We start from the raw sequence: 18,766 nt of genomic DNA, 5'->3' as shown, positions 1-18,766 counted from the left end.
TATGTTTTCTTCATAGGCTCAAACTGTGGAGAGCACATTCATGGATGTGTTTCCAAATATTTTGTGCCGACCACCCAAAGAGGTGCTAATGCTAGAGATGAGGAAGCAAGAAGATCCTACCATTGTAAGCAGAGACGACCCACTGATGGATGATCAAGAATTCAGAAGTGCAGCCTTTCAGCGGCCATATCAGTATCTCACACGGTTTCATAACCACAATGATCTTGAGGTGTTCAGATATCAGGATGTTGAAGGGTCCCATGTGGAATGTCTTCAGATGCTTCTTATGTACTGTGGAATGATGGACCCATCCTGGGCAGAACTGAGAAATTTTGTGTGGTTCCTTAACCTTCAGCTGAAAGACTGTGAGACATCTGTTTTTTGTGATGCCACTTTCACTGGAGATACACTGATTGGATTCAAAACCTTTGTGGTGGACTTCATGATTCTGATGGCAAAGGACTTTGCCACTCCATCACTCAGCATCTCTGACCAGAGTCCTGGCAGACTGCAGATGGACTTGACTGGGGTCCAAGATGAAGACCTGGCTCCTTTTCTGATCAGAAAGAGATGGGAAACAGAACCACATCCATACATCTTCTTCAACGATGACCATGTGTCCATGACCTTCATTGGTTTCCATCTTCAGCCCAATGAACAGAACTCTGTTGATGCCATCGAGCCCATCTCCGGAAGGGTGATAAAAAAGAACATCATGACAACGGCATTGTATGAAGGCCTAAAGCTCCAAAGGGTCCCTTTCAACCTCAACTTTGATAGCCTTCCAAGAGGGGATAAAATAGAGAGAATCTGCAGTGTTCTTGGTATCCAGTGGCCTCTTGATCCTGATGAAACATATGAGCTAACAACTGACAACATACTCAAGATGCTGGCAATCCATATGCGGTTCAGGTGTGGCATCCCTGTCATTATCATGGGAGAGACAGGGTGTGGCAAGACCAGGCTCATCAAATTCCTTTGTGAGTTGCGGAGAAGTGGTGTGGCCACTGAGAACATGAAACTGGTGAAGGTGCATGGAGGGACCACTTCAGAGATGATTTACACCAAAGTGAGAGAAGCAGAAGACATTGCTTCGATCAACAAGCAAGACTACGGATTTGACTCTGTTCTATTCTTCGATGAGGCCAACACTACCGAGGCCATCAGCAGCATTAAGGAGGTCCTCTGTGACAAGACAGTCAAGGGAGAAAACTTGAAACCCAACTGTGGGTTACAGGTTATCGCAGCATGCAACCCTTACAGAAAGCACACAGATAAGATGATTCGGAGGTTAGAATCTGCTGGCCTTGGGTACAGAGTTGGAGCTGAAGAGACAGATGAAAAGCTTGGGTCCATCCCTCTTCGTCAGTTAGTCTATAGAGTTCAAGCATTACCACCAAGTATGATCCCTCTGGTGTGGGACTTTGGACAGTTAAACGATCACACAGAGAAAATATACATCCAGCAGATTGTGCAAAGAGTTGTTGAAAAAAAAGCGATCGATCAAAGTTACATCAAGTGGATCACAGATGTCCTTTCAGCTTCACAGCAGTACATGCGGACAAGAAAGAACGAATGCAGCTTTGTCAGCTTGAGAGATGTCGAGCGGTGCATGCAGTCTTTTGTTTGGTTCTATGATAACCACGGCATGTTGTTTGCGGACCTTGAAGAATTTGACAGTAATCAAAAAGCTGAGAGGAATGAAAGGCATCACAGACACCCTGAAGTCAGAGACCCAGTGCTCTGGTCTCTAGTCATGGCCATAGGAGTGTGCTACCATGCCTGCCTAGAAAAAAAGGATAAATACAGACAGAAAATCAGCAAACGCCTACCACAAGCATACAGCCCAGCAAAGTTAATGCAGGAAATCTCACTTATGCAGGACTTACTTCTGAACGGTGTTCCAATGGGGGATACTATTGCAAGAAACAGTGCCCTCAAAGAGAATGTCTTCATGATGGTTATCTGCATTGAGCTAAGAATCCCTCTCTTCTTAGTAGGAAAACCTGGAAGTTCGAAGTCTCTTTCCAAAACTCTGGTGGCAGATGCGATGCAGGGCCAAGCTGCTCATTCTGATCTCTACAAAAAGCTCAAACAGATCCACTTGGTGTCCTTCCAGTGTAGCCCTCACTCAACCCCAGAAGGCATCATTAATACCTTTAAGCAATGCGGACGCTTTCAGGAAGGAAAGAACCTGGACGAGTACATTTCAGTTGTGGTCCTTGATGAGATTGGGCTTGCTGAGGACTCTCCAAAGATGCCACTCAAAACCCTTCATCCGCTGCTAGAAGAGGGATGCATTGATGATGAGCCACAACCTCACAAAAAGGTTGGATTCATTGGCATCTCCAACTGGGCTTTAGACCCTGCAAAGATGAACAGAGGCATTTTTGTCTCCCGCGGTGACCCTGATGAGAGGGAACTCGTCGAGAGTGCTAAAGGCATATGCAAATCTGATGCAATGGTTTTGGAGAAGGTCAGGGATTTTTTCCAGCCCTTTGCAAAGGCCTACCTGGACATCTGCCACAAACAAGGCAAAGGCTTTTTTGGTCTACGGGACTATTACAGCTTGATTAAGATGATTTATGCTGTGGCCAAGGCTTCTCAAAGGAAGCCCACTGCAGAAGACATCGTGAAGGCAGTGTTGAGAAATTTCAGTGGCAGGGATGATGTGGATGCAGTTACCTTCTTTACCAAAAGTCTGAACATTACACCAAACCTTGAGAACATCAGTGCCATTCAGTTCGTGAGAGAAAACATTCAGGCAGTTGGCCAAGAAGAAGAATGTCGGTACCTGCTGGTGCTAACAAAAAACTACGCAGCCCTACAGATCCTGCAGCAAACATTCTTTTCCGAAAGTAGTCAGCCAGAAATAATCTTTGGATCCAGTTTCCCGAAAGACCAAGAGTATACCCAAATCTGCCGCAACATCAACAGAGTAAAGATCTGCATGGAGACAGGTCAAACAGTTGTGCTCCTCAACTTGCAGAACCTCTATGAAAGTCTCTACGATGCCCTCAACCAATACTATGTCTGCTTGGGAGGACAGAAATATGTGGACCTTGGACTGGGTACCCATCGAGTGAAATGCCGGGTGCACCAAGACTTCCGGCTAATTGTCATTGAGGAAAGAGAGGTGGTCTACAAACAGTTCCCGATACCTCTCATCAACAGGCTGGAGAAACACTACATGGACATCCATACAGTCCTTAAAACTGAGCAGAAGAGGATGGTGGATGAATTGGAGAAATGGATGACACTTTTTGTGTCTCTCAGCAGTCAACATGCAGCAAGTCAGCAGGTGGCTCAGACTTACAAGTACCAACCACCAGACGTCTTCATCGGCTACCACTCAGACACATGTGCTTCGGTGGTTCTTCAAGTAATAGAGAAGCAGAAGGACAGTGTGGAGATCCCAGATCCTGAGAGGAGAATACTGGATGAGGCCAAACTCATACTGCTCAGATGCGCCACACCAGACTCAGTTGTGCGGTTGGACTGCACCGGCCTTCCCAAAGTGGAGAGTGAAAATCTGGCCAGGGTCTACTTTGAAGAGCAGAATAACAGCTGTTTAGTCGACTTCATTCTTTCTCACACAATGCAGGAAGACCACAGCTACTCCTCCTTTACTGAGGTAAACTTAAAATTGTCATACTAGTTTCAAATATATCCCAAAACTGTAAATGTTAAGTGTTAATTTCTTGATTGTATTTTTAAACCATAGGTGACAACATTCTCCAGACTTCTGACAGCATCTGACCTGGAACCGCTAGAGCAAGTGTTGCCTAGTGTTGAGCTTCTCTCACTCCAGCAGTTTGACACAGAGCACTCCTTCCTGAAAAAGATCAGGTTTGTTAAAGAATTGTTAGCAAGAATATACTTACCTATACTTCAATCTATAGGTATAATCTCAGTCTAAAGATCAATTCTCTGTTTTCTTGTAGGAACTTCCTCACTGCTAAAAATAATAACAAGGGACCCTGCAACAAGATCCTCCTCATTCAATGTGATTTTGATGAAGCCTCTCACAGTGCCAATCTCATTGCATCTGCAAAGTAGGTCTAAATCTTCCTCTCTGTTGGGTATGCACCACCACTGTGTTGTTTTGCCATATTAAGTTTTTTACTGTCCATTTTTAGGTATTCATCCATAAATGAAATCAACAAGATAACTCAGGAGAGAACGGGAAGCAGGGTGTTTGTCTACTTCATCACTAGACTGCCTAGAGTGGAAGGAGGGACCTCCTACGTTGGCTTTCATGGAGGTAAGGCTACCACAACTAGTTGTTTTTTTAAAAACTTGTTTTATCACATTGTTTAAAGAATAATATGAGGCATGTTAATGTTTACAGGCCCCTGGAGATCAGTTCACATTGATGACCTCAGACGGTCAAAAGACATTGTTTCAGACATCAAAGCCTTGCAGAACATGACAATCAGTGAAATGTTTGAAACAAAGAGTGCGTCTGAAGGTAACTGATTGATGAACAATTGATAGCAAATGATGATTTCCTCAAATTGAATTCTTTATGGCATTAAATTACAAAATTATTGTCTACAGCAATGGAGCAGGATAACATATACACTGAGAATCAGCAGGAGGAAGCAGAGTCAGAGGAAAATGTGAGTACAGACAACGTATTTATCAAACATTTGCTGCTGTGGGAGAATCACAAATTTGCAATATATATTGTTTCTTCCATAAATTGAAAATCTACACTTATAACATTGAACATTTTCGCATCAATTCTATTAAAAAAGTCCCTCCACACACACACAAGTGACACAAGCCTTTAACCAGCTTTTCCTCCTGCTGCAGGGCTCCTGTAACGTTGTGGACACTACAGCACTGGTGCGGAGCTGTGTGCAGAGTGCAGTAGGCATGCTGAGGGACCAGGTGGAAAGTGGCCTTCGCAGTACTCGGAGAGTTGAGATCCTGCTGACGCTCCTCAGTGACAGTGACGAAGTCAAAGGTACAAACAACAACTTTCTTTCAGGGTTTTTGTTTCAGCAGATGCAGTGCTCATCATGTTATCTCACTCTTTTCAGCTGAATTTCTGCAAACTGTGAAGAGGCATCTTCATTCATTGCTGGCGACTCGTGAAGGCAACACCTTCTCATCCATCAAAAGCAACTGGGTCATTAAGGAGGCCTCAAACATTGATGCCTTGCAAGAAGGAGGCACCTTCAGGTGAGTGCCACAGAATACTAAATGCCTGTGTTTGCATATATATTCCTTTTTTTATTTTTAACCGCTCCGCTAACTTTTTGGGGATCATTACAGGCAGACCTTATGGAAGCGTGTTCGGGCTGTGGTAGTCCCCCTCTTGGCGCAACTGCTTTCAGTCATTGACCGCGACCAAAACTTGGACATCCTGCTAGATGGAAACTGTGGTGAATTTGTCAAGAGGCTGTGGTTAGATATCTTTGGCAATGATAAGCTGCTGGAAATCCAACACCTAACACTGGACCACAAGTAAGTGGTGGGGATATTGCACTTTGCATAAAGGATACCAAATTCCTATTACTTAGAGATAACGTACTGGTACATACATATTTAAACATCTTGTTATTTTCTCTTTTCACAGCTCTGAGACGAGAACAATCCTTGTGCAGAACTACATTGCTCAAGACAGGAACGTGAGCTGCAGCATGCCCTTCAGCTGGAGGATCAAGGACTACCTGGAGGAACTCTGGGTTCATGCGTTTCAACATGAAGGTATGGCCTGTTATCAGGTACTCTCCATAAATAGCCTGTTACCATCATGATGTTGTTGTGTAAATGAAATGTGTATGTGTGTTAGGCCACACTCACCGAGAGTTTGATGAGTTATTTTCGAGGACACCACTGGGACGATACATTGCGAAAGCAGACCGAGAGATGCAGACTGAGTTTTTCCAACGCTACCTTCAGGATTTCATCGCCATGACAATGAACGTGACTTGTCAGGATGATCTGCAGGTTGTTTTTCTGTAATACTTGAAGCCGTATATATACAATTAACCTGTATATACTAATGCACAATATTTTCTTTTTTAGCTCCTGTGTGGTGCCCTGAACTGTTGCGTCAATGAGCTGAGATTGCAGCTCAATGCCACCGAAACAGCAATGTCTCTTCCATGGGTCCATGCTGCTTATCATGAGTTCAAGAACCGGCTGCAGAACCTCTCCAGAATGATCTGCATTGAGCCCCAGGTGACCCAGCACCTTTTGAGGAATCATCATACTAGAGGCGATGTTGAACTGGTGAGCCTCTTAAGACTATTTAAGTCTTTTAAATAATGGTTTTCTTTTTCCACTTCAAGATTTTTCAGTTTGGCATGCGTGATATTGGCTTTAAGGTTGTATTATGTTTGGTAACTTAGTAATATTTACATCACCCTTTTAGTCGTATGTATAGTGACAATATTCCCCCCTGTCTCCAAGGTACTCGATGTGTATGCTGCTTTTACATGTGTGGAGTACCTGGAGCCTAGACTCCTGGACACAGATGCCCAAAGACAAGCCTGGCTCAGACAGGTAAAAAAACTCCAGGTTCCCATTGAGTTAATCTGCTCAGAGGACAGCTTGAGACGTTATGGAGAGAGGAGCAAGGCGATCGTCTGTAGAGTCAAGTGAGTCAAGCTTAACTTACTATATTCAAATGGTCCAAGTGGGGCAGTTAGCAGTAGATACGGCTCTAGTTGCATTGAGGTGGGTGGTTCATTATTTGGGTTTCTCTATTTTTAGAGCTGGATGGAATCGGATATTCTCTCTCTCTCTATTTGTGGAACACATGTTGTTGGGCATTGAGCAGGTGGAGAAGAAGCTGGCACCTTTAGTTCTGGAGCAAACAAAACGGCTTTGCCAGGTTAGTCTGGGTTCTTTGTACTAACTATATATTTAATGAATTCAGTCAATTACCATAAAACAGCATCAACAATAACCACAATAATTCTTTAGCCAAAAAAAAAAAAAAAAGATTACTACATCTACTGTCTCATAGGTACTGGAAAGAAATTCAGACCTCAAAACTCAACAGTCATTTGAGGCAGTAATCCATTTGCTCAAAACCTGCAAAGATGGAGCCATCGAGTGTATCTTCAGGTAGAAATTCATTTTTTTTATTGATCGCAATTCATCAAAATCGCCCCTGCTGCATTTTCCCACCACCTTGTGTCTTCACATATTTCTGCTTCTTCCAGGTTTGGTCTTGCTCTGTGCCCAGTGTGTATGGGAGACCCCCAAGATCCACTCTGCCTGCCATGTGAACACATCTACTGTGTGGCCTGTATCAAACAGTGGTTGGGCCCTGGTCAGATGTACTGTCCCCTCTGCATGCAACCAGTTGAGGAGGACTTCCCCATGGTCCCTTCAGACACCATAAGGTTTGTAGCTGCATGTGGATTAAAACAATAGGAACTGATTAAAAGGTTTATTCCTCATAAAAAGCACAGATATGATGTGCTTTTTTCCACACACACAAATCCTTTCATGTACCCTGTGATGCTTCCCAGTTCCTTCAAAGTATCTAGGTAACTTAATGCTGTGTGAATCTGGCATGTTGGGACTTCACCATGTGGTTTAAACAAAGAGAGAGAGCCTAGATTGTGAAAATCTAGGCAAAATCTGACGAGTGTGAGATTTGGTCCAAACCACGACCCTGGTTCATCATTGGACGAGGGCCGCGGGAACCTGTGGGGGGGTATATGGACACTTACATATACGCTGTGCTGTGCTTATTTCAAACACACGTGGCATGTAAGCGCGGCCTCCATTGTGTGTGTTATGGCCCCATTAAAGTTGCGACTTCGCTGCCATTGTGGAATAATGCGTTATGTGACTACTTTATGTGACAACGTCCACCTTCCTGCTCACTCTCTTTTATTCCTCTCTCCTCAGCCAAAGTGAAGTCTCGTGTGGCGTAATCACTTTTTAGATTACATCCACCATCTTTCTCTTGTTTTTCTCTCCGACGTCATTGTTAAGTCACACTTAGCGTAATCACTTGCGAGAACATGTCCGCCATCTTTCTCTTTTTCTCTCTGCCTCCCCTCACACACACACACACACACACACACACACACACACACACACACACACACACACACACACACACACACACACACACACACACACACACACACACAGCACTCCCCGTCATCACATGATTGTTTGTTGCTTTAAGGTAGTATGATTGTAATTGTATTATAGTTGTTTGTTGATTTATAATATTATGACTGTTGTAGTCGGTGCTCTAATTTTCATACTTATTTATAACCAAACACACTCCTGCCAGAATCCAAACAGGCATGTACTGAGTTCCAACAAAAAGCTGTTAAAATTCTTTTGTCTCTCGTTTTGTGTAGGATTCTCATCAACCAACATGCTCAGTTGAGGAAGCAGTGCAATGCTTTCTTCATTGACCTGGTGTCCACTGTGTGCTTCAAGGACAACTCTCCCCCTTGTCCAGCTGTCATTCTCCATTTGCTGTCCTTTCTCATGGTGGAGGCCCCCACTGTTCCCATTTTCAGAAGTAGGACACTGCTGTAACCATGGTCACACATCATTGTCTCTAGATATACATATTTTGTCAGCTCTTAATACCTTTTTTTGGTTTGTTTTTTACCCAGGCAATCGAAGAATTCTGACAAAGGTGCTCTCCCCGTTTGATGACTCTGTGGATAAAAATCCAGTGGTTCGGTCAGTAGTGCTCAAACTCCTGCTGAAGTACAGGTGAGTTTGCACATTGGATAAAGCCTACTAATGTGTGATTTTAACATTTTCAGCTGGGTTTCTAATTTGTGTATGAATTGTAATGTTTCTGAAGCTTCAATGAAGTTAAGGATTACCTGCAGCAGCATCTGGTGGCAGTTGAGCAGAGCAAGATCTTGGAAGAGACGGACAAAACTGAACTATACTCGTTGTACATCAACTGCCTGGAGGTACATATGAAGTCTGACTTAGATGTATATTTGAAATAACCCTTTTTGTTCATCAGCACCTGTTGAAATAAATTAAATGCATATCTGCTCATCACACATGTGGAATGTGGATTGTAGTGTCTTCCGCTGTGATACAACTTTTATAGGATATTTTCATTTCTCTAGGATTCCATGTTTGAAAGGTTGCAGTTCAGGTCCATTGCAGACCAACGGGTGTGTCTGCAGGATGAAAGTGCCTTCCTGACAGACTACCTGCAATCACATGGTCAGTCTGCTGAAACAGCCACGGTGGAGTATCTGCAGCAGGTTGCCAGAGTGCGCATGGACCTGGAAATGGCTGCAAGGCTCATTATAGAAAAACTCAGAGCCACAGGTGTGTAATTCTTATGAACTATAGTATTATTTTCAGACACACTGTACACTCACCAGTTACGGAAAAATATAAAGACATTTGTGGTTGGTGTGTGTGTGTGTTTTATAATACCAAAATGTCATTCTTCCTCTTTTCAATCACAGCAGAGTCTCAGGAGACTGGTCAAAGTGGAAACACAGACTTCCTGACCAGTGCGGTGAGCTTGTGTAGGCGCAGTGGAAACGACTGGTATCGTGTCTACTTGATCCGTAAGATCTGCAGCCAACATGGAGTGGAGTTTGTCCTGAAACTCCTCAAAGTGGACGAAATGCGCTGGCTCTTCCCTGAAGAAGTGCTGCTAAAGGTTTTAAATACCAACATTGTGATTTTTAGTGCTCAAATAAAGGCAAGGTTGTATTCTTAATGTAATTCCAGCAGTCACTTAACAATGTGATCCAATTTTAATTACACCCAGAGTGAAGAAGCCACTGCAATAGACCAGTACCTTGTGTGTGGGGAAGACTACAAGACCATCAGAAATGCTGTTGCAAAGGGAGTTATGGAGGGAAAAATGAACGGACTGGACGAGACTTGTGAGGTAACGTCGCGTTGCTTTCTTTCTGTTAACTGAGCCTCATGTCAGGACTCTGCTTCTGAATGCATGTTAATGCTCTTTTTCTTTGTAGGGTTGCAGATGTTTACCGCAGCATACAGCAGTTTATCTTCTGTTGGCACTGTACAGAGAAGTCACCACTCTCTACAGAGACATCAATGCTAGCTTCCATCCCAAGCCTGAGGTAGATCCTTACATTAAGACCTTAAAGTTGATCTGATATGATATTTGTGTACACCTGTTTGTGCAAATGACCACTGAGAAACTATTTTGAAACTTCCCTTACGGCATGTGCATTAACCGTAGTTCCTTTGTGCTTTAATCATCTCAATCTAAATCCATCCATTTTTTTCCCCCCATCCATCAATGGTCAATGAATGCAATATGGTTATATACAATATATTAATAAATATGGGTAATCATTATTTAAATGATGGAGATGATTTATCAGGTCAAAATTAGGGAGACTAATGTTTCAAAGGTCAAATGGGGGAAAATACCAATTCAATTGGTATACATTTATTTATCAATAAATGTATGGTTAAAACACAAAATATTTGATTCTACGCACATTTGTGAGTATATTGCACATAATGCGTCCCCTTAAAGCCCACCAGGTAAAAATGTTAATTAAAAAACCATCAGCATGGCCCTTCAATAAGTCAACATCAACAAATTTGATTGATTCACAGAAAAATGTGTCATTATTGTAATAAGCAACCTCCTAGAAAGAAACATCACAGAGCAAGAAATGATGTAGTTGTTTTCTTTTACTTGACTTGTCATATTTAGCTTTCAATTGGGACATGGGAACCGGGTTAATAATAAAAATGTACTTCTTTACTGGGCATTTTTCTGTCTGTTTCAGTAAACTACATATCCATATATTTATGTATCTTTTTACCTACAGCAATTGGAAGCCTTGACGACCTATATCCAGAACTCCAAATTCCTTGCCAACCCACAGATGAAGGCCTTTGCGAGGGCTTTGGTGAACAACCAACTCAGGTCGTTGGTTGTTTGTCCCGGGGCCTCTGGTGCCCGGTCTGTGCTGGTGGACTTAACCATTCACCTGGCTGCTGTCTTGCTCTGTGGGAACCAGGGGATCATAGCTCCCCTGCAGCTGCTGGCAATGAACCCTGCCAACATGCAGGTATGTATATTGTCACCTGCTTTCAGTGTTTGCAACTTTGCCTCCTCTTCTTTGAAGCAAATTGAATGTTTTTATGCGTTTGAACAGGCAGCCTTCTTGCCTACCATGCCAGAGGACATGTTAGTAGTCGCTCAACAAGCTATGGGACCGTTGCAGTGGTACTGTAAGTAAACAGACAAGGCAAAAAATGTACTCTCAAATTTAAAATATTATATGAAATAATAAAGTATTTTTTTATTTATTCTCACCAAAGATTGTCCAAATGGTCACCCCTGCACCATTGGAGAGGTATGTAAAGTTTAGTCTGACTCATAGTAAGTTTGTAATGAGTCTCTTTTTTTGTAGCATTCTTTTCATACCCTGAAGAATAAATATATTTTCTTGCGCCCTGTGTTTTTATCCCTAGTGTGGCCAGCCCATGGAAAAAAGTATTTGTTTGGACTGTCGTGTTGAAATTGGAGGATTAGAACACGTGCCTGTGAAGGGATTTCAAGCTGCTCAGCTGCTGTAAGGACGCTTTGACTTCATTTGAGAAAAAATATGTTATTGAAAAATTTGTATTGAGGTATTAATTGTCTTCTCACAGGGGAGACCGCACTCAGACAGGCCACATCCTCGGCGACCCCAGTCGCAGGGACAATCCAGACATGCTGGACACAAAGAGCGTGTCCCCTGTTCCCTTCACCATGGTCCGCATGCTCACGCACATGGCCATGGTTTTGGGTGCCTGCAACCACGAAGAGGTAGCTTAAAGATAGACTTTAGTTCTAATGGAGATCCTTACTCCATGCGATATATTCTTGAATGTCAAGGTGCAGCATAAAAATATATGCTCACAAAATAATACAAACTCCAATCTTTCTAGTGTTATCACTCTGTTGATATACTCTTTGTGTTTGAGACGGTGCAGGTCAGTCATCCACTTTTTTTGTGTTTCTAGTCTATCTCTGCCATCATAAAGCCTCCAGTCCCTGACCCAGGTGCATTTCTACTTGCTCACCTGCGAAAGGACATGAAACATCTGATCAGATCCCTGGGTAAAGGGACAGACGACACAGTCAGCGCCGTTCACCTGCTCATCAGCAGCCTCATGGAACCCAAACAGCCTCTAACATGTAAGAAAAAAAAAAAAACCCTCTGTAAAACTACTATGTGCTGTGTCAGGTATATTTATCTGAGCCTGATAACCAACCCCTGTTTAACAATGCTGTGCAGCTGTGTTACTGTTTTCACCTACTGAAATTATGTTTCTGAAGTTTGTTGCTCCTGAACCTTCGTCTGTCTCGTTCCTGTAAATAAGGCTGCAGGAAAGTGACAGAAAATAGAGAAGAGATGTTACGTAATATGGAGTCATTAAAAGTCACTCAAGTTAACAAATGTAGGATTTGTGGGTCAGGATTTCACTTTGCAAGTCTACTACTAACTACAGACAGCTTTAAATAATGTGCAATGTTTTTTCTATGCTTTGAAACATGCCTATCTAGGTTACATTTTGTCCTTCAAAAAATGAACCTCTAGATTCACTGGATTAGCTTCTACTATTAAGCACAGCTGGTCTTTCCTTACAGGGCCTGTTCCTTATGACAATGTGCTCTCCACCAAAGAGGCTAGAAATGGATGGGAGATGGAAGTGAGCAACGGCATCATCACACCTCAGCTGAAGGTAAAAATCCTTTTTGACAATTTGTTCCAAAAGGGAACAAGTAGAGCACATAATCTAATTTCAGCAAACCTGTTTGTAGAATATGTGACACGTCTTCCTCTTTCACTTGTCCCCTCCACAGCACTTGGATAGACAGCTGAAGGAAGTGAACACATTCATCCGGGCTGACTCTCGGATCTCAGCCAACCCAATCATGAAGCTCATGTTTGGCGATCCTCATCTCTTCTTGGCCGCACTCCCCCCAAATTCTCTGATCCACAGTTCTGCCGTGTGGAGCTGCAGGGAAAAAGTGTCTCTGCTGAGCCTCACCCACATCGTAGAGCAGAATGATGGCAAAGACACCCTGCCGGTGCTCTGGAGATTTCTGCATAAGGTAAGAAAAAAGTGACCGAACATGGAAGTCCACTTTTAGAAGTCCAGCAAAAGAATCCTGTATCCCTGTTATAGCAGGTTTTGGAGAAGTGACTCCTAAAACAGTGCGTCAGTGTGGCCCATGTTTACACTGAGTTATTTGTGTTAAGCTACTTTAATCCATCATGCATTTCCCTTCAAATCAGGTCAGAGTGTCTGTCGATTGCAGTGTTGTACCATTTAAAAAAGGAGGCATAAAGTCTTTATTTTAAATAAATCTAGGTACATAATGGATTACTAGTGATATAGACGATTTTGAAATCTCCACTGGGGAAAATGTGGAAAATAAATAATAATTCATAATCGTCTTTATATGTATTTTTAAAGAATATTTACATTTATATTTATTAAGATTTAATAAAAAAATATTCATATACCTCTTACTTTATTGTTTATGGTTACACAATTACCAAAAATCATGTATGAAATTGTATGCCAGAAGAACTTTCCGGATGTATAAACATTCACATGTATATTAACTAATAGGGCAAGACCGGCGTACTTACACAACTATTTTTCTTAAATTGTTGCTTCTTTAAGTTTTAAAATGCTTTATCAGGTCATGAAGAGCATTTAACAAGCGATGTTGTGAACAAACCAGCCTTTTTCTATTTTTAGGAAGCAGAGCTCCGTGTAGTGAAGCACCTTCCTGATATCCTCACACTCCAGAGAGATCTGGTCAAGAAGTTTCAAAACATCACTGAGCTGACTTGTGGCACCATTGCCGAATTCCTCCATGGTCAGAAAGCAGGTACTGAAACTAACCTACGCCAGTGGTTCCCTACTTTTTTTGCAATTGTATGACTCACTCTTCACAAGAGATAAAAAGTTCCACGCAATTCCTAATTGCCTCTTTCTCGGAAATGTCATAGTTAGGGAGCTTAGTGACGTACAGTTTAAAAACCTGCCTGCCAAGGAATGAGTTGTTTTAACCTGGAAGGAGACAATGATTGATTATTCTTAAAAGAGCTAAATCTCTTCCACGCGTCAGTCTATCCAATGTGCTGCAAGTTGTGTCTCTAGTTGACGTGTCTACACTTTTGTTGTTTCCTTCATGTTTGCAGTTTCGCTGAAGGCCTGGTATGATAAATACATCCAAATCTTCCTGACAACATGGAATCAGCTCAGAGTGTCTTTGGCCACTAACGGTAAATAAAAAAAACCACTTTGTTACACTTACACTGGCCTGCCCAACATCTTGATCTGACTTGAATTGAAATGTCATCCTTCAGGTGAAATCAAGATCCCAGCTGAGTTCTGCCAGAAGGACCTGGACCGCAACAGTGACTTCAAGGTGCTGTTACCACGGCGACAAGGCCCTGGCTTGTGCTCTACAGCCCTTGTCAGCTACCTCATTGCACTGCACAATGACTTAGTCTACTGTGTGGATAAGCACACTGGAGAAGAGACCAGGTGGGGGCGCTCATGCCACATTTTTCTCACTTTCACATGTTTGGCTCTTGGAGCACATTGTATAAAATTCTGTCCCACGTATATGTATTTACATTTTTGTATTGGTTTTACTGAGAGATTGTTAAAGGATAAAAAAAAGTTAGCTTTTTAATTACAAAGGCAAAGCTAGAAAGAGGTGAAATCAGAGAAAAACAATTTGCGGATATATCCACAAAATACATTCTGACACTGGCTGACTGGTTTGTTTATCCCTCCCACAGCTACAAAGTGAGCCCTGCAGATCTGACTGACCTGCATGTGATTCGGTATGAGCTGGAGAGGGACCTGATGCCCCTGGTTCTGTCCAACACGCAGTACAGCATTGAGAGAGGACAGGAGACTGTTCACGATTACGACCTGCCCAAGATCCAGCAGCAGATCGTCTCCCGCTTCTTACAGGGCAAACCTCTCATTACTCTAAATGTAAGCAAATTGAAAGCACAAGCAAAGCACAGAAATTACTCTTATTTGTTTGGGAAATTGTCAAATCACTATGTTTCTTGTGCCTCTGTCTCTTTTCCACAGGGCATCCCTACACTAGTGAACAGACATGACCGCAACTATGAGATTATCCTGAAGGATGTGAAAGCTAAAGTCCAGCAAGTAGGTTTTGATAAACACTACAGTCCTGGAACTACCTTTAATTTATCACATAGTATACTAAACGTGTCGCTCTAGAAAAACCCTCGTATCGATGAAACGCTCTGTGTCTGTGTGCCAACAGGAGCCTCTTCAGACTCTCACCCTGTTTGCCGTGGCTGGGGAGCTGCACTCCTACAGTGAGGTGTGTGAGGCCTTGTCCACGCTGGAAGTGGCTCTTGGTTTTCTCGCCATGACCGGGGGAGACCCTCACATGCAGCTGTCCTGCTACCTGGAGGAGGTGCTGCAGATGGGAAACCAGATGGCTGCCCATATCCTCAAGGTCAGCCTATCTGAGACACCCATTATTTTATCCTGTTGTCGTTCTCTCACTTCCACAATCAATGTTGTTACATTTTATAAAAACAATTTGCCGAACTTTTTTGTTCTATCATACTATACTTTATTTTAATTGGTATGGGCCTTTCTTAGGTGCTAGGCATGAGATAAAACTTAATGTTCTCCCCGTTTTGCTCACAGGCCCTGAGCATGTGCTGTCTTAAGCATTGCGTGGCTCTGTGGCAGCTGCTGACCTCACTCAAATCAGAAAATATGCTGCGGCTCAAAAGGGTAAGTCATCAGTATACAGATACAGATGTGTAAATTGTATTATTATTATTTGAAGTAGCAGTTTTAGTGATCTATGTCTTATTACATTTTGCTTAATCAAAACTGCATGCTCTGTGTTCTACAGGATCCATTTGTGGAAGTCTCAGAGACGTACAAACAGGTCCTGGGTGAGGACGAGCACCGGCTGCTGACGGGCTTCTTTTCTAAGAGCAGCGCTGACAATTTCCTGCTGGAGATGCACGAGTTCCTGTTGCTGGTCCTTAAAAAGCCAAATGCACCTGACACCTACAGGCCTGACTGGAGGTAAAACAAAACGTTCATTATATATTTGTAATTTGCTAACCATTGCACGTGTCTGTAAGTTATTAAACATGTGTCTTAAATTAAGGCTAGATCATTTAAAAGGAAAATAAACTGTTACATGCTGTGGTTTCGATCTTAGATGGAACCGTGGATGTTGTTATATTCCTACTTTGAACCAGTTGGCTCTCTACATACTACAGTTGGTTGTCCTAGAAAAGCTTGCGTAAAAAAGGTTATTTTGTCAATTTTGAACAAAGTCTTTTTTGTTATTGGGCTCGGGGACAACTCATTAAATTGAAACACTATGCCTAATAAATACTGTTCTGAATAATTCAAAATGTACCTCTAGTCCTCACTAAGTGTGCGTTGTATTTTAGCTGTATATTTCTATTTTATTCAGACTGGAGTATGTAAATTCATGCACTTGTGTGTATAAATGTGATCACATGTATAAAGTGTATGTTTTGTCTCTTAAAAGCCTGAAAGTCACCCTGGTGTCTTACATGGAGCGCAAAGACCTGGACATCCCCCCTGATGTGGAGGAGCTCTTCCCCGACGAGATCTGCCTCTCCCACTATGTTGAAGCCTGGAAGTTCATTATGGCCTTCAAGCAGGAGCGCGGTCAGAGACAATGAAGACCTAATGAAGGGGTTGTTTTTTTGTCTACCTTCTTTATCTTTGTATCATTAAGTCCGTTGGATGAAGTTTGCAATCATTATGAATCAACTGTATTGAAGTACGAATGTGTGATATGTTGTGTATTTTACACATATTTATGCAGAGATGTGCCTTTTTAAGAGCACTAATAGTGCCACAAAAGACAGTGCGGAGTTCACATTTTCAGCTCACCTGTATGAACAGTTGAACTATTTGAATTATCTCTTTTGTTTTTGTTTTAGTTTCAGTTTTCCTGAGCATCAACATGTACGTTGTGCGTTTCCGTACAGTTGAAAGTCTTCTGTTTCGCACTTTACTTATAATGTGAATTTGTCTGTCCTGAAAAGAGGCAGAGAAGACGATCTGAATACTACTCAGGTATAATATGTGTAATAACTCTGGGGTCTAAAAATCACACAGACTGAAGTCACTTTCCGCCAAGCAACGTGTTTTTCCATTCCTTCTTTTGTATCATGTTATGTGTCTTATGTATGTTAAAGCTGCACTTGCCTTTCTTCCACTTTTTAAATTCAGTCTTAAAAAATATACATATAAACATATATAAAAAAGATTTGTTTCTTCAAGTTTATTTCCTTTCTTTTACATTCCAGTTTTGACTTTGCATTTCGTTTTCTTTAACTTTTAATTTAATGTTCAGTGTATTTACAGTATACAATATTACCTACGGAGTTGTGTGGCAATACATACTGCTTACAATAAAGCATACATGTCAGCTTTTGTGTGCTTGCTTGTGTGTTTTTTAACATAACTCATAACAATACATGAATGTTTCTAATGTGGCATCTTATTCACCTCATGCCGGTGTGACTCAGTGCTGCTCCCTCTCCTTCCGGTTTAAATACTGACTAATATTACCTTGTCTAGTTATTTTTCATCACGTTATAGCAGTAAAAATATATATTTTGTCGTATCGTAAATGTTTCCATCTGCCATTGTAAGCAAACTGGATAATTTCCTCAGTCAGCTCTGAATTATCTTAAATCCTGGAGTCATTGTGGAGTGTGACAGTAGAATATTTTGCTCAGCAGGCGTTTGGCAACAAGAACAGTAAAGAAATGTGGATGTCGTGCTTAGATTCACCTCCTGTGAGACTAACATCATTTAAGGGAATAAGCAGATTCCATTGCGTCTTGTGTATCTTTTGTTTCTCGTGTAACGTTCCCTTCAGCCTAAAGGGTACTGCCCAAACAACAAAAACAAAACATATTTTCTCACTTATCTTTACTGGTATCTAACCAAAGAAATCATTTTGTTTTTATGTTTTAAGATTTTAAGATATCCACCTCTGAATTTCTGTTGCTGGTCCCCTATAATTCCCTCAATGTGTCTATAGTTGTAAAGAGTGTTTTACAGTAGATTCTCAACAGTATTACTACTATAGGTCCCAAGTAAATTGCTCCTTATTTACATGTTACATCACTGGCAAAGACCAAAAGAGGCTATCCATGATGGAGTGCTCAGGAAATGGCTGCCCGCCTAAGGTTACGTGACTTTCTGACCCTCTGTTGGTGGGAGCTCAATGTGTTTCTGATCAGGCTGATGGAAATGATAAGGACAAGACTGCTGGACGGCTCCTTAATTCAATTTCCTCTATACCAAAGCAGTGTTTAGCATAACAATGACAAATGGAAGCATGCGCCTGTGAAAGTAAACCATGCCAGCGACCACCCTCTAGGAGTCTGGAGTCAGTATATATGAAATCCATAAGAGGAGTCAAAGACTGTCGGGTTTGCAGATTTCACCCAAATACCACTATTATTTTGTTTTACTTCACTCAGTGGAAAGACAATGCATCGATTGTGCAAATAATCAAATCTATAAATCATGATTTAAAAACAGTATTGTGACAGACTGAAAACCAGAGCTGTCTCTCCACCGGGCTAAGGTAACATGTGCTATTGAGCCATGTCCTCGCTGCTCATTAGCAAACCCGAAATGTGGAAGTACAGTACATGAGGTTAATAAACACACCCACAAATGGGTCATGAGGCATGATTTGCGCAACCCA

At 41.9% G+C, this 18,766-nt stretch overlaps 1 protein-coding gene across 1 annotated transcript in view; it reads left to right on the top strand.

The window, feature by feature from the left end:
• The window catches only part of rnf213a (ring finger protein 213a), a 30,509-nt gene extending 13,039 nt beyond the window's left edge, over positions 1-17,470 (top strand). The window contains exons 28-67 of the mRNA XM_054607310.1: positions 17-3,634; positions 3,725-3,849; positions 3,945-4,055; positions 4,140-4,264; positions 4,352-4,471; positions 4,561-4,622; positions 4,819-4,972; positions 5,049-5,190; positions 5,284-5,475; positions 5,588-5,718; positions 5,804-5,961; positions 6,040-6,246; positions 6,427-6,614; positions 6,730-6,850; positions 6,986-7,086; positions 7,185-7,367; positions 8,349-8,515; positions 8,613-8,715; positions 8,810-8,924; positions 9,090-9,297; positions 9,441-9,640; positions 9,752-9,874; positions 9,963-10,073; positions 10,800-11,042; positions 11,130-11,205; positions 11,296-11,330; positions 11,449-11,549; positions 11,629-11,785; positions 11,983-12,157; positions 12,611-12,705; positions 12,827-13,078; positions 13,735-13,867; positions 14,181-14,264; positions 14,349-14,529; positions 14,790-14,991; positions 15,094-15,171; positions 15,293-15,490; positions 15,688-15,777; positions 15,902-16,080; positions 16,559-17,470. Of these exons, the coding sequence (XP_054463285.1) occupies positions 17-3,634; positions 3,725-3,849; positions 3,945-4,055; positions 4,140-4,264; positions 4,352-4,471; positions 4,561-4,622; positions 4,819-4,972; positions 5,049-5,190; positions 5,284-5,475; positions 5,588-5,718; positions 5,804-5,961; positions 6,040-6,246; positions 6,427-6,614; positions 6,730-6,850; positions 6,986-7,086; positions 7,185-7,367; positions 8,349-8,515; positions 8,613-8,715; positions 8,810-8,924; positions 9,090-9,297; positions 9,441-9,640; positions 9,752-9,874; positions 9,963-10,073; positions 10,800-11,042; positions 11,130-11,205; positions 11,296-11,330; positions 11,449-11,549; positions 11,629-11,785; positions 11,983-12,157; positions 12,611-12,705; positions 12,827-13,078; positions 13,735-13,867; positions 14,181-14,264; positions 14,349-14,529; positions 14,790-14,991; positions 15,094-15,171; positions 15,293-15,490; positions 15,688-15,777; positions 15,902-16,080; positions 16,559-16,715 (9,201 nt within the window). The 3' untranslated portion in view covers positions 16,716-17,470. The remainder of the gene's footprint in view (positions 1-16; positions 3,635-3,724; positions 3,850-3,944; positions 4,056-4,139; positions 4,265-4,351; positions 4,472-4,560; positions 4,623-4,818; positions 4,973-5,048; positions 5,191-5,283; positions 5,476-5,587; positions 5,719-5,803; positions 5,962-6,039; positions 6,247-6,426; positions 6,615-6,729; positions 6,851-6,985; positions 7,087-7,184; positions 7,368-8,348; positions 8,516-8,612; positions 8,716-8,809; positions 8,925-9,089; positions 9,298-9,440; positions 9,641-9,751; positions 9,875-9,962; positions 10,074-10,799; positions 11,043-11,129; positions 11,206-11,295; positions 11,331-11,448; positions 11,550-11,628; positions 11,786-11,982; positions 12,158-12,610; positions 12,706-12,826; positions 13,079-13,734; positions 13,868-14,180; positions 14,265-14,348; positions 14,530-14,789; positions 14,992-15,093; positions 15,172-15,292; positions 15,491-15,687; positions 15,778-15,901; positions 16,081-16,558) is intronic.
• Positions 17,471-18,766: the final 1,296 nt, after the last annotated feature.

Source organism: Anoplopoma fimbria, chromosome 11 (assembly GCF_027596085.1).
Source record: "Anoplopoma fimbria isolate UVic2021 breed Golden Eagle Sablefish chromosome 11, Afim_UVic_2022, whole genome shotgun sequence".
Classification (NCBI taxonomy): Eukaryota; Metazoa; Chordata; class Actinopteri; order Perciformes; family Anoplopomatidae; genus Anoplopoma; species Anoplopoma fimbria.
The sequence above is the reverse complement of the archived record's forward strand: the minus strand, read 5'-3'. Positions and strand labels throughout refer to the sequence as shown.